This window comes from Falco rusticolus, chromosome 13 (genome assembly GCF_015220075.1).
Source record: "Falco rusticolus isolate bFalRus1 chromosome 13, bFalRus1.pri, whole genome shotgun sequence".
NCBI classification, from domain to species: domain Eukaryota; kingdom Metazoa; phylum Chordata; class Aves; order Falconiformes; family Falconidae; genus Falco; species Falco rusticolus.
In genome coordinates, this window is record NC_051199.1 from 20,355,530 (window position 1) to 20,370,272 (window position 14,743).

The following is a 14,743-nucleotide window of genomic DNA, read 5'->3' on the forward strand; positions in this document are numbered from 1 at the left end:
TATGTTCCAGCTTAGTAGCTGTCGTCTGGGGGGAAAAAAAAATCCCTCTGCTCTTTGGCCCTGTCACAGTGGGCAGTAAAAACCACTCCCAACATACTTGTAGAGTGTTTGGGGCATATAATGTGTTTTTCTGAACATATTTATAAAAATGGCATATGCTGATTTATACCAGTTGGGGTTTTTTCTTTCACTCTTTAGGCTGCAGCCTCCAGAGGGCCACTAGCCACCTCTTCCATGCATGCACACGCAGAGCTCAGAGGATGTTAGCAGTGAGTCTGGTTTGTGCTACTGCACAGCCTCTAGCTTTGTCAAGCTCTCCTGTTGGATCCTGTGGACCCCACATCCATTTGTTCAGCAATAATGAAAGTAAATGGTTGACTGTTGCAAGTAAATATTTACTTGGTTAGTATCAGCTTTTCCTTGTAATGGTAGTATTAACAGCATGCAGCTAAGGCAGATGTAGGGAAACCATACTATTCCCTTGCAAGTAAAGCAAAAGAGAAAGAGTAGAACAATTGGAGTCAAAGGCTCTTTGTTTTCTCTGGACATGACTCATTAGAAACATTTTCCTGACAATCGCTGTGTACAAGCTTCTTAGAAGACAATCTGACTATCTTGCAGTGTCTGAGCAGATGGTGGGAATTATATAACAAGCCTAATGAATTTGATGTTTGATTGTGTCAGGGTCTAGTTATAATGAATGTATTAGATACTAACAGCCTCTTCTTTCTACCAGACTAATCAAGACTGTACTGTCCATGCCAAGAACAGGGAAACTCTCCAAAGCCTTCCCTGGTCCACTGTAGTAGCAGAAAAGGCTGTGGTGTAATGTGATAATGTCCTAATCACATAGTTCTGCTTTGGTCATCTTTTTTTCCATGTGCTGTTCTAGCCTTGCTTAGCTTGTGAGATCTAGTTGGGAGTACTAGTTCTTGTGGTTAAATTCTGGTTTTGAAACCACTACTGCCTTTTTCCTTTCCCTTAAAACTGAACTCCCAATTATGGGACTCCAGCTGTGACAACATAAGAGTGCACGGCTATGTTTGTGTGTTTCCTGTAGCTGTTAAGGGAGCTAGATCATGAAGCTGGGTAGCACTGAAAACCTGGCTATTTGAATGCAAACCAGTTTTTACTCAAGTATGGAGAACCAGTGGTAAAATACTGTTCCTGTCCTGCTGACTGACTAATAACCCACTGTACCAATCTGTTCTTGGAACCTCTACTACCCCCTCCCTTTTTATCTGCGGCTTCACAACCTGTTCTTATCTGTAATTAGTCTGTCAAAAAGCCCAATCTGCCATTTGCAGCAATAATGGATCCTGTTACTAAATCACAAATTTATTAGACAAACTGTCAAGAAGTATCTTAGCAGAGATTAATTTCCTTTGTGTTCTGCTCTTGTTAAGTCCATGGACTTCAGTGGATGGGAGGCTATAGCTGAAAAGGGTAACTGACTCAAGCCAGTTTATTTGATTTCCAAAGCCTGGAGGGTATTTGGCCGTCTGCTTCCTGTTTAAACTGAGCCTTTTGGAAAACCTGGCTTGATCTCGCCAAAAGACAGTTTGGAGCTTGTGTAAAAATCTAGACCCAGGAAGCATCGTTTAACTTTAATGAGAAATTCAGCGTTCACAACCCTTACATGCTCTGTTTTAGTTTTCCATGTTGAGTAAAAAGCAAAACTTGACCAAGGCAGTGAAACTTCAGCCAGGATATCACTGACCTCTCTTGCTGTGTGACCCAGGAGATGAATTGTATTCACATCTGCTATGACTAAGGAGCTCTCTGCGTATGGGCAGGCCCAAGCAGTTGGCCTACATGTGTCAGCAAAATTTAAAGAAAAGTTTCCAATACTGATGAGTTGGTGTCTGTGGCAAGCTGGGGAGGTTTTTTTCTGGAACTTTTCTTGCCCATAGCCTGTTTGTTGGTTTGGGTTTTGTTTTGGTTTTTTTTCCCCGTGGGATTCAGCATATTTGGTAAGCTCTAGTTAGATGTTACTTTATGAAACCTGCTATTAGTGTTACAAGAAGAGCTGCTGGCTATGGAATAGAGCTTCAGTGTAGCCCTTGATTGTCTAAACCATGGATATTTGGGGTCCCTGGACAGGAGGCATAGGTGGGCTAGAAATGAGGAATGGGAAATTTCCTATGATCCCCATAGCGTCCAGGAACTTGGCCTGCAATCGTGATTGCTGCTTTCACATCAGTCATACCAATGTGCAACTTCAGCTGTGAGAGCTCTCAGAATTCAGCACTCGCACCTCATTTGTCAATCACACCCTTTACAATGCAAAGCAAAATTAAACTCTCTGTGCCACTATATCCTGTTTCTACCCCCTGCATATTCCTCCCCTGAATACTTCAGCTGTTTTGTTTCCACAGTGGAATTCTGGCCCTGTCTTCACTGCAACATCTAGCCAGGCTGCATTGGCAGCTGGAAAGTCTATCTAATAGGAGCAACTATGAATGCTGCTTTGCGTCCTGGGACTGGCACACATGAGAGTGGGTGATGGTCCCATTACTGTGCCCTAATGCAGCTTGTGTGCCATCTCTCCTACTTCTTTTTCCCTTCTACATTCACTCTGTACTTCTGTCACCCAGGTTCTCCCTATTCCTTTGCCCTTGGGCCACGAGAGAAGAGGAAAAGTTGAGCAAGAAGCTGGGGTGGAAAATAAGGAAAGCGCCCAGGAAGAGGAGGAAAGGGATGCTGTCATTCTAAGTGGCAAACCAGGCAGACTGCTAAGCTGACTGTAATCTTTTCCTCTTAAGTCTTGCCTTTTTACAGGCAGTCCAGCCTTCTACTCCTCCAGCTTCTGATTTGTGCTCCAAGTTGTTGAGTTTGATGCACCTCTGTGTGTGACCCGGAATGCAAATGATTTAACTGCTTGCTGATAGTTTAACTCTGATCATACATCAAAATTTGTAATCAGAATGAGTTTGGGTTGAATGCCAGGCAGGTTGCTATCTGCACAGGTAGAGAGCAGAAAGGAGATGGATCTCCTGAAGGAAAATGATGGAGCTGAATCAGGGTGATGGCATGTGTTGTATTCATGGGTGATGTCTGGGAGGGGCGTTCAGGTCTGCATCAGGAGAAGGTAGGCAAAATAGAGTCGAGTTTCCTTGGGAGGCAAAACCCTGGGGCTGGCTGAGCAGCAGTGACCCACGGAGACTGCCAGCGGGATGGCCTGGCTCTCCTACGGCAGGGTCAGGAGTCAGCCTCATGTCAGTTCAGCCAGAGAACAGCCCTGAACCTCCCCTCCTGCCAGAGGAACCTTCAACTCTTGTGGCTGCTGCCACCAGCTGCTCTTTCCCTGGCCGGGCACCAGCATTTGGAGCTACCAGGAGGTGTTTGAGGTGGCTGGGTCTCCTGAAGAGTGCTGCAGGGTGGCATCTAATGGTGCCTGGAGGAGCTGCAAGTCAGTGAGAGAGGCCTGTGTGCTGCTTAAGCACAGCTGCCAGGCCTAGCCTTGCTCCCGACACCTATTTTTCAGTATATCTTTGTCCTTCTGACTGCACTAAACTCAAGTAATTGCTCACATCTCCCATGGGACTCTTTTATCTCAGCTCACGCCTCATCTTGCCCTGGCTTTTTGTGAAGCTCCTTTGCTCCTGGCAGTCCTTGGGCCCCCTTATCTTGCTGCAGAGATGCTGCTGAATGGAGCAGGTGTACCTCAAGTAGCCATAATGTAACCCCCTCAGCTCTATGCTGTGTTCATGTGGCTCATTCTAGTCAGCACTTCTTTTCTGCCTTCCTCCTCCTGCCCTCACTTGCTACATGAAATGTTTGGTTTGTTTTTTTTCCTTTTCCCTTGAGAAGTGTTTGGTTTGTTTTTTTTAATTCTTTTGGCCTTCTGTTGAGCTGCTGGAGCTCATTCTGTCCCTGTCTCCCTTACTGATGATGGATTGTAAAATTTCTGTTCAGCAATTTGCACTTTTCACAAGTGATGCCCAGGAGTGTAGGGGTGGTGCACAGTCCCAGCAAGTGAAGGGATTGTGTACAGAGAGTCCTTGGGGCCAAATTCCATGCACTTAGTCCTTATGGCTGTGGAACTGGCTGAAGACTGTCCCTGTTGGTTTTTAGTTTGTGCTCACTGCCCTTCCAGGACACTGAATAGTAGCCAGTTGAAGTATTTTAAGGATTGGAAGAAATCTAGTGGCAACTGCCTAGAAGGCAGGGTTGGTGGCCTAGGAAAAAAAGGGCTGCAGCCTGTCAGTTCACATTCTGCAGAAATTTGTGTACTGCAGCAAATCTTGGTTTAGTGTAAGGAAACAAAATGGCATTAACATTTAGATGTATGGAACTGATTTCTCATCCAGAGGGGAGAGTTTTCCAGACACCCTTGGCCTTATATCCCTTAACATCTACTCTTGTTGCCTTGCTAGATATATGGATCATTTTCCCTTGTAACTCAGCTGCTGCTCAAGATTCAGATATGGGTAGGAACAATCCATTCTTAATGTTTGTGTTATTACTTGTCATCCAACACTTCAGACATTTGTGTTCTCTCCTTGTCATAGCACTTAACAATTTCTGATCGCAGAACTCCCTCAAACTTCATCCTGATTTCATGGTGTGGCAGGAACTGAGGGTTTCCTTGTTTGTTCCTTTGTCTGAAATACAGCTGTACTCAAGAACATTCGGAGTGTTCTCCTGTTCTGGTTGCAGCAGAGAGTACTGCCTTCACCTTGGAGAATCAGATGGAGTCCAAGAACTGTCAAGGGCATGTGGCCTAGTCATAGGCAAGGAGCATCTGGCTCTTAGATGAATGCTCAGTGTGAGGCTGCTCCTAAGTGTCCATCTAGATTTGTTGCTGGTAGTGAAGAAGTCAGTGTTCAGCCTGCTTAATTCATTCCTTGAATGGCTTTTTGTAGGAGAAGATCCTGTCATAAAAATACACACCCACATACACACAGTGCCTCAGCAACCTGCCTCATCTGGCTTGGGGCAAAGAGGCCGGAGGAAGAGAGCACGTTTGAATGTGGATGCAAGAGAAAGGGAGGGCAAGAGAAACACAAAGAGATCCTCATCAGCAGGAGCATTAGAAGTGCCATGTGAAACTTGTAGCTTAAACAAAACTTGAGGATAACTGCAGGTAAATGATCAGGCGTTGAAGCAGGGGAGCCAGGGGAATCATTTCCTCCAGTAACAAATATTACTGCCTTAAACCATAATATTCCAGGTTACTGCACCCTCCCCCATTTAGGGTATCTACACGCATCCGAAACATGTGAATGGGAAACCGTGGTGCCAAGGAACCTTGTGCACGCACACAAGATACCGTCTGTGAAGCACCATGTCACGCATCGAACTCTGCAAGAAGAGGCAGAGCAGGCGAGTGGCTTTGTTTTCCTGCCTTTTAGTGCCAGTGTCCAGGACGTGTCACCAAGAACCTGCAACAAACCGTCCGGACTGGGTCCCTGCTGGCTGGAGCACTCAGGTCTGCGTGATGGCACAATTAGTGTCACTGCGGGCTGCAGAGGCTGCCCCGAGACCACGCTGCTGTCTGCCAAAGCGGAGGCTGGAAAAGTGCTCAGCTCAACAATTGAGCATCCAATTCAAAAAGTGTCATGTGGGTGATAGTTTTCTTTCTTTGTGTTTTGGCTGAAAGCTGCTTGAGGGCTCTGTAGGCCTCTCTTTTCTCTGGCAGGGTGAGTTTAGTTGTTGATGTTAACACAACTGAGTCATTTTCAGGTGTCATCAAAGCAACAATCAATTTTCAGAAAGGAAAATAGGGGCTAAAGGTAGTGTCTTGATGCAGCTACCGTGTCACCAAATGTCAAGAAGGAAAAGGGTTTCCTTGTTAGAAATTCCTGTTTTCTAGAGCCCTAACTTTTTCTTTATGCAAGTATTTTTGTCCTCAGCATCCCAGCTCCATGGCTGGACAGCACAGAAGGGACCTTAAATAATCCAACTGAGGCTGGGAGGGGTGGGCAGAGAGAGGATCAGGACTAGCAAGGGACTGACCGCTTTACACAGACGTAGCTATAGGAATTACTGGAGTACCTTTTTGCAACAGCCGCCAAAGCAGGAGCAAGTCGTTTGTGGCATCAGCTGTGGTTGTCAACAGAAGGCAATAATCTGTGGGAGCAGCCTGGAAACAGGGCTCGTTTATAGAGATTTAGGGGGTCATTTTGAGGAATGAGAATTCATGTTTTTCTCCCTAAGTCTCTGTTTCCTCTCATGCTCCTAATGGGATAATCTATTTGATACTTTCCTTGCGGAAGGTAATTTTCTGCCTGCCTCTCACTGTTTCTTTTTCACAAAGGGGAAACCCAGGACATGGCTATTCCTTGGACAAGAATCTTCTTTGGGTAGTAAATGACTAGGAAAACTGTCTGTACTGCAGGACTAGGCTCAGTATTGGGTTAATAGAGAATTCCTCAGGCTGGTGTAAAAAAAAGGCTGACAGAGAGATTGCAGAGGAAGGAGAAAGACTCAGGGAAAAGCATGTCCTTAATACAGTATCTAAGGAGCACTAAGCAATAAGGTACCAGTAACAAAAGCTTTGTTTCATTGCGTTTATACTTTTACATGCTACTGCCTCGTTTGCTGTCTGTCTGAGTCCAAGTTGGTGAGAAAAGTCCTGTTAACTTCTGTGTGGTTTGAGTGATGCCCAGATTTATTAGCAGAACCAAGTTAGGATTGGTCCTGCAAGGGAACGGGGTTTGTGCTGCGTACTGCACCATCTACAAGAGCTGAGCATTGTTTCAGGAGAACTGTAAAGGCTGCTTAGTTATAAAGGGCTGGGTTCCATGCATCCCGTAGCTCTACCAGAGTTTGAATACTGCTGTTTGGATCATGGAGTCCCTCAGATAGGGACTTTTCTTGACCTTGCTGCTTATGACCTTTCTGTCCTATTTAATGGAGGTTAGATGCAAATAAACAAGATGAGCAAAAGTCATTGATTAAATACTCCATGCACTTTGAATGCTTTTTTTTTTTGTTAAGGAAAAACCTAAGACTTGATTGGTCCTATGCCTGTGTCATGGGTTGTATGTGTGTATTCAAAGCTTATAAGCTCTACTACTTAATTTCATTTAATGTCTAGAAGAAACCAGAGTCCTCTACCTATACATAGAAAAATGTAATATTATCACAAGAAATTACTTGAAAATATGAACCAAAGAAAACACTTAACCAGAACTATGCAGAAGGTTCATGAAAAAGCTGAGAATAAACAGCAGAGGCTAGAATCTCAGCTGGTGAAACTACAGTCAATTATAATATCAAGTGGGACACTGATCATGTGTACTGGATCTGGGTGCTTTTCAATGAGGTATATGCCAGTGCTTCCCATTTAAGTACTGACCAGTCTGTCCGAAGACATAAAATCATACTCTAATTTTTACAACCTCTCTTTTGCAGGAGGAAGAGGGAAGGATGGAGCACCCATTATAACCTTTCCAGAATTTGCAGGATTCAGCGACATACCTGATGAAGATTTTCTGAATGTGGTCACATATCTAACCAGCATTCCCAGGTGAGGCTACGCACAAATGTCTTGATTTCCCAGAGCTTTGCTTTCTCAGCGGCTCACTGCTTTCAGGGGTGCTACCAGGATGTGCCAGTGACTCTGCATTCGTCCAGTCAGTGTGGAACTTGGCTGTGTACAGGAGGCCCTAGGAGCCACTTGCGTCATTTGCACGGGAAAGAAAGCTTTACACAGGACAGGTTTTCTGTTCAGGGCTTGAACTGGGTGGGAGGGGGTATAGATCTGAAGAGCAGCAGTAAAAATAGCAGATCAAAAGGGAGTTGAGGAGCATTTGTGAAAGCTGTCAGGAGGACTAGGTGTAACAAGGGAAGGGTTGCATGTGGAAGGAGCCAAACTTACATAAGTCCTGCTGCTGCCTATCTCTGAGGGCACCTTTCTGTGCAGCTTTCTCTTTTCTGAGAAAGCAAGCCAGGTGCCCTGGTGACAGGATTCTGGCAAGCACAATGTGCTTTCTGATGTTTTGTTTATTGGGAGGTTGTTCTAGATGTTTTCCTTGATGTTTGTCTAGGATAGTGAAACAAATGCATTTCCACTGTGCTAAGGAAACGTTCTAAGGCCTGGCTGCTGAATTACTTTTTGTTTATCCAAAAAAGCGCTGAATATTTTTTCAGTCCCCTGATCCTGCCTCTGGACTATGGCTGCTTGTGCAAGTTAGAAGCACAGCAGGGATTTATTATTTCCTGTGGTCTTGTGTATAAAGGTGCTTAGAGGATGATGAGGGGAAAACGTGCCTCCTTCAAGTTTGAGTAAGTTTTCCAGCTCCACCTACATGTATTCCCCGTACAGACTTGCCAAAGCAAGCTGAGAGAAACCACATACTGTGAACTTAACAGTGTCATTGTTTAGCTCTGCTCTGTAGGGCTTTTGTTCTGCCAGAAGAAACTCTGTCTTAGGTATTTCTTCACTAGCATTGGGACTGGGAGGATGACCAGCTTCAGGGTTAACAAAACAGCAATAGTAGCTGAGAAAAACACAAACCTAGTTTTCCAGTTCTCTGCATTTGGTATGCTGGTGGGTGATTCCCAGTAATGTTGTCACATGTTGGGAATCTAGCACTTTACATTGTCAACGTGATAGACAGAAATGCATTAAGCTTCTTCAGCCTGTGTGAAAGCCAAAAGTAGAGATGGGTTCAAAAGCAATTAGCCAAATTCATGAGGGATAGCTCCATCAATGGCAGCTGAACACAATGGCTCGGGTGCAAACTCTGGCTGAAGAAATCCTTGTATTTCTTCATGCTGGGACTTGGGAGAATATACCAGAAGAAAGATTGCCCTTTTTGCTTTCCTTCTGCTTTTGCCTCAGTATGCACTGCCAACCAATATTGGAGACAAGGTATTGGCCTAGATGGACCTTTGCTTTGATTCTATTTATCAGTTTTGTGTTTTCTTTTCCCCTGAGGAATCCCAGAGCAATGCACAAAAGATGATAAATTAAGTTTCAAAACTTTTAAAGTCAGGAGATCTGCAATGTGCCTATTTTACAGATGATGAGGTATGTGTAAGTAATATCTTATACTACAGATAGGCTCACCAAAACTTGAGTAAGTGCCTATTCAGTTTGATTTAAATGACCTGTTCAAGGTCAGTGAAAGACTGGGGTTTGAACCTACATTTTCTGTGTACCAGCACATTGCTTTGACTCTTGGGTTCAGTCATATATCACACTGTAGGGATGTGAGTTTTCCAGGGAGTTTGCTAGTTTTTCTTGCAGTGCTTTTAGGAAGATTGACCACATTTCTTGAGTCACTATTTGAAGCTTGTCATCCTTTATGTAGATAGTGAGGGACAAAGGTTTTAATTTAGAGGAGGAAGAACCTGAGCAGCAAGCTTTGGTTGTGTGATTTGTGACATAATTATATGATGTACAATCTTAATGTGGCATAAGTAGTGGACCTGTTTGGGTGCAGCAGAGTCTTGTTAGTCTGCAGTTTGCTGGTCCATGCACAGAGAGTGCTTCTATCATAACATCTCAGCAAGCAGTAAAGGGACTGCATTTGTTACTTTCATCAGCACTACTGTATTGCATACTACTGTGCATATTACAACAGTCTTCTTGTATGTGTTGTTTCACTGCTAGTAGTTCACCCTTTATTTTAATTCTCAATGAAGAGGTGCAGGTATCAAAGTGACTAAGAGAAGATAATAGTCTCTAACTCTTGTGGCGTTACAAAGGGCATGGCCGTGAATCAGGTAAGAGGAAGTATAGTTTGAAAAGGAGTTTGCCTTGTTTATCATAGGAAATACTTCTTCATAGCTCAATGAACCATACAAATCAGCATTGATTTTTCAGGCAAACATAAAGAGAATATCTATCATTTGTAGTGTCTGTTCCTGCACATCCTATAGAAAAAGATTCATGCTAGTTGTGGAGATAAGATCTGTAATTGCAGATGACATCATCCAGTAAGTTAGTAACTTTCTAAGTCCCTCTGGAACGATTACTCTTATGCAGCTATATGACAAAACGTTGAAAAGATAGACAGTAAATGTTGTTATTCAGATGCGCAGGCATACACTTGTCTTTGATGTTGCTGAGCAAATTTGGCTTTACCAGCTGTGGCATACCACAGTTTACTTACAGGCTTTAAAACATTAACTGTTCTCCTGGGTGGAAAATCAGCCCACTGGGACTTTTGTAATATGATTAATTTTCCCTCTGGCTCAACACCTGCTCATGAGAGTGCTCCGCTAAGGGAGTCTGCATACATACACATCCACAAACACTGAGTAACACCACGTATACTCATGTATACCTTTATGCATGCACACTTGCAATAGATAGCTCCAGAAAGTTCTTCTTTACTTGGTTTATTCCATGGCCAGAATTCCCTTCTCTTCCAATTGATATGGATCAACAACTTTGATAAACAGGTACCCTTCTCTCCTTCCAGAAGAGGTCAGGAAATTTGACATCTTCTGTTCTCCTCAAATCGGTGTTTAAGGGCTAACCTGAATTCAGAGTTGAGGATGAAACAGCTCTGCTGATTGCATGCATTCTGTTCAGGGAAAGGGAACCTCTCTGCCAGACGTCTGTAGATCTAGAAAAATATGCCAGAAATCAATATGGTGGTAAGCCTGATGTTTATCTGCTGCGCTTGTCTTCAAATCCCTCTTTTCAGAGGACTGGAGAGATCCCAGTGTGTTTCCATTATGAGGGTAGAGATATTACAGTACTGACACAGAGAAACTACTGATAGGGTGTGTGTGTTTAAACAAACTCCCTTCCTCTGGATACACACACGAGTGGTGTTTCTCAGCTGTACAACCACTTGTGCTGATGCTGCCACCTTGGCTGGGCTTCTTCCCACTGCTGCTTATCTGCATGCATCCCTTAGCGCCAAATGACCTTCAGACCTTGGTATAACCTTTCCTTTCAGCATGCTGACCGAAATAGGATCATTTGCTGACACTCTTTCTGTTTCCCTGGTTAAATTTAGCTCTTACATCAGCCAGGCCTATCTAGTAAAAAAAAAACAAAACCAAACACCAAAAGCCAAACAAAAAAAAGCCCAACTGAACAACAAAAAGCCAAACATACAAATACCATTGGTTTATCTCAGTGAAGACAATTAGTACAATCCTGAACATCAAGGTGAAAACCAAGGGATAACATTGCAGAAGGTGGAGGTCTAGACTTCTGTCAGAGTTACAGGCCCATTTGAGTTTTCTCTTGTCCAAAGTACCTCTTTTGTCTAGACCCTTGTGTTGTATCCATCAGCATGTAGCAGCCAAGTTTTACTGGGGTGTATCTGTGAACGGGTTTTTTTGCTGCTTGCCTTTGTGCAGCCTGCTGGAGTGATTTTTGAGTGATATAGATGTTCTCCCACATTTTCTTTTGTGCGCTGCTCAGCTGTTTTGCTAAAGCAGCACGTGTTTTCTTGTCTTCTCTGCCTACTCTTTTCCTCCTCCTTGAAATCATGTAATTTTCCAGCCTATTCTTTCTTGGTTTTTACCCATTTCATCTCAGACAATGTAGTAAGTTCAACATTGTAAATTACATATACTGGAATAGGTACCTCAATTGTTTGCTTAATGGCCTGGTTCTCATTTTACTCTGACAAATCTCTCAGACCTCATGTCTTGACTTGTTCTTCGTACACTTCTGCAGCTAGGATCGTACCTGCACTGTTTGTGCAGTAAAGTGTTCTGGCCTGTGCCTTCCCCCACAGCCCTATGTGCCAGGCATGGCTTGTTGGCAGGTTTTGTCTTTGCCAGCCAGCTGCATTTACTACACTTGGTCTTGTAGCAAGAAAACTGTGAGTAGTGCCCCAACATAGCTAGGCTGCACACTCGGTGGTATTTTGCTGTCCTTTGTTCTTTTGTCATGTTTAAATCCAATTTGTTATATCAACATCTATTTTATCTTTCATTTCCTCAGTTTGTCTCTTTAACTGGCCTGAAACACTGTGATTTGCAGTGGCAACTGATAAGCAGTGTTCCCTTTCCCATGTGTTCGCTATTCCCAGCTCTTGCCACCCCCAAGACCAGTCTTGCCAAGCCTAATTTCATGAGAAAATTAATCTACTGCTTCTATTGCATTTTCTTGTCTCTGTATTTCATAAGCCTTTGTTCCTGTTTTCTATGAATTTAATTTTTCTTGTTGCATCTGATGCCTGAAGGTTTGGATGCTGTTACAAATCCCCATGCAGAAGAACATCTGGAAAAATGAACTGCTTGATCATGGACATGTTACTTGAAAAACCAGCAAAGGTCCCTTTTTAAGTGACTTTGGCTCTACATGTCAGAGGGGCTTTTAAAAATGGGAGTTAAGAGCTAGAGCTGAGGTCAAGAGGCAAGTTTTACTTGACACAAATACTTTTGTTTGTTTAAATCACAGTTGTACTTGTTACTTTTGGCAGATGCTCTTGTCAGTTACTTCCATTGCAGTTTGCTCGCCAAGGTATCGTTATAAGGGTCTGATTCTGAATTCTTTTAGGCCTCCAATTCTCCATGCACACTCCTATTAGAAAGCCTTTAGTCAGTCTCAAACCAAGTAGACAGGTAAAAGAAAGCAATTACTAAGTGCAATCGGTGTGTGAGAATATGGTGCTTATAGGTATAGTTAGTTGTGGTTTAGCTACACTATAAATTTTGCAAAGAACAGATTGTTCTCATTTTTATTATCCTAGTATTAGTTGAATGATATATTTCTTTAGACCAATATCAGCATTTTGTTAACTTTAGCTAACATGCTTTCTTTGGTCATTTTGTTATATATCAGTGGTTTCAATGGAACTGCATCAGATTTGAACCTGATTCTGTGTGTCAAATTGTTGTCTGAGAGATATTCAGCAGCTACAAAGTGGTTGTGGGAGTCTGAGCTGAAAACATAATTAGATGCTGATTCTAATACATATTCTTTGTTTCTTTGGAGTAGAGGTCATATTTTGGTGATCTGTTTAATTCAAATTATGTTCTCTTACATTCCCATTTTCCTGCTGCTTTAATGTGGTTCTCAAAAATTAACATGGCTGTCAAAAATATATAAAGAATACTAAAGAGACAGCCTTTTCAAAGGTCATCTAAATATATAAGCGTTGAAAGTGTTGCATTGACTTAATTCCCCCTTCATATCTCACTATTTCACTAACAAATTTGTTCCAAACAACAGACAACTTTCATTAACACACTGTAAGCAACATGGATGTTGAATTGTAATGTTGTTTTCTGAAATAATTAGTCACAACAAGGTTTTTTTGTATTTGTTCTGGTTAGATGGATATTTGGATCAAATGCTGTTCCCTGCAAGAGCAAAGAAACCTAAGTGGGACACTTGTCGTGTGATTACTCATTTCTCTGGTCATTTGAAGAACTGCAAATAGAAGGGCTAACCTCCACCTGTATGAGGCCAGAGCGTGCTTGAATCTGTGCTTTAACAAGAGGCCAGGAAGGGTGCTGGGATTGTTTTTGGGAGCACTGGATTGTGATAACTGTATTATCAGTATCAAATATTATAAAACTTTATCCTGGACTAGTCTGAACTGATTGATAGTATGTAGGAGAGTTTTCAAGTATCTGTTTGTGAGTGTGATCCCGTCTTTAACAAGCCAGTTTTCTGTGGACTGGATGGTCAGACAGCAGTGTCCACTGGATGGCCTCCTCTTCCCTAGGCTGGGGAACTGGCTGCAACCCAGTCTGTTTTTTAGGGCGTGTTTCTATTTGATGGCTTCCCAGTGGCTTTTTTACCTTTTGGGGTGGTGGTTGTATTAGCTGGAGTACGGGGGGTTTGTAGCTTTGGGGTTCATCTGCAGTAAATGGAGTAACTGGGGCTCTTGTTGGCACGGGGACCAGCAGACCCATGTGCCCCGGGGAGGTGCAGCTCTGATGTTGAGCAGTGGCGATTTACGCCACCCCCAGCCTTTTGCCTGGAGTGAGATGCTGTGCCAGGGGTATTAAATGGGAACAGAGGAGCAAAACCCCACCCTTCCTTTCCTTCCCTCTGTGACTCCTACAGGCATTTGCACCCTCTGGTTTCTAACAGCTGTTTCCTTTCTGTAGTGACCTAAATATTTCTTGGCAAAATTCCTGGCACCCCACCTGTAATGCTGCAGCATTGGTTGTCAAGGCAGACAGGAAAAAGCCTGACCTTGCTCTATGTGTCTTCATTAGGTAGGACAGGCACCCTGTCCACAGAGATGCTACCCGGTGGTCTGGAGGCTGAGGCTGATTTTCCCAGGCCTTTCCTACCTATGAGACTTCCAAAGCAATTTTTGGTCCCAATTGGCTGAAGCAGTTTGGTAAAATCAATGCAGGTTTTTGGGCAGGTTAGGAAGGCCCCAAGTTGAGACTTCTGTGTTTAGTTTCTCACACCCTTTCTGTAACAATCTGCAATACACACAATTTCTTAGTTGGTTTCATCTGAACCTTTGATTCCTAACATCTACAGCAAACACGTAGATTTTTCTTGAAACACTTGTCAAGCTATTGAAGCATATGCATGTATTTGTGTGTGTATATATATATAAAAGGGAAAACCTGATTAATTATCTTCCCCGTGCTTGAGAGGCACTGCTGCAAACACATTTTTCTATCCTTTGTATGAAAAGCTGCACATTGCACTACTTAAGAGGAAAGATCATCTATTGTCATTAAATTTTGTAATTTTCAGAGCAATGCTGTAAAAATGTTGAAGTGGGAAATTCAGTGAGTTTTCTTATTACTGGTATGAACTATTAGGAACAATTGCATAGCATCCCAGATTTGTGTGACTTTGGTTTTCAAGTTGCTGTTCTTGATCCTGCAGAGCTGTAGC

At 43.1% G+C, this 14,743-nt stretch overlaps 1 protein-coding gene across 7 annotated transcripts in view; it reads left to right on the forward strand.

Annotated features, from left to right (window-relative positions):
• MCF2L2 (MCF.2 cell line derived transforming sequence-like 2) overlaps positions 1-14,743 on the forward strand; it is a 181,150-nt gene that overhangs the window by 44,465 nt on the left and 121,942 nt on the right. For all 7 annotated transcript variants that reach the window (XM_037406989.1, XM_037406987.1, XM_037406988.1 and 4 more), the window contains exon 3: positions 7,363-7,477. In XM_037406989.1, coding sequence (XP_037262886.1) covers positions 7,363-7,477 — 115 coding nt within the window. The remainder of the gene's footprint in view (positions 1-7,362; positions 7,478-14,743) is intronic.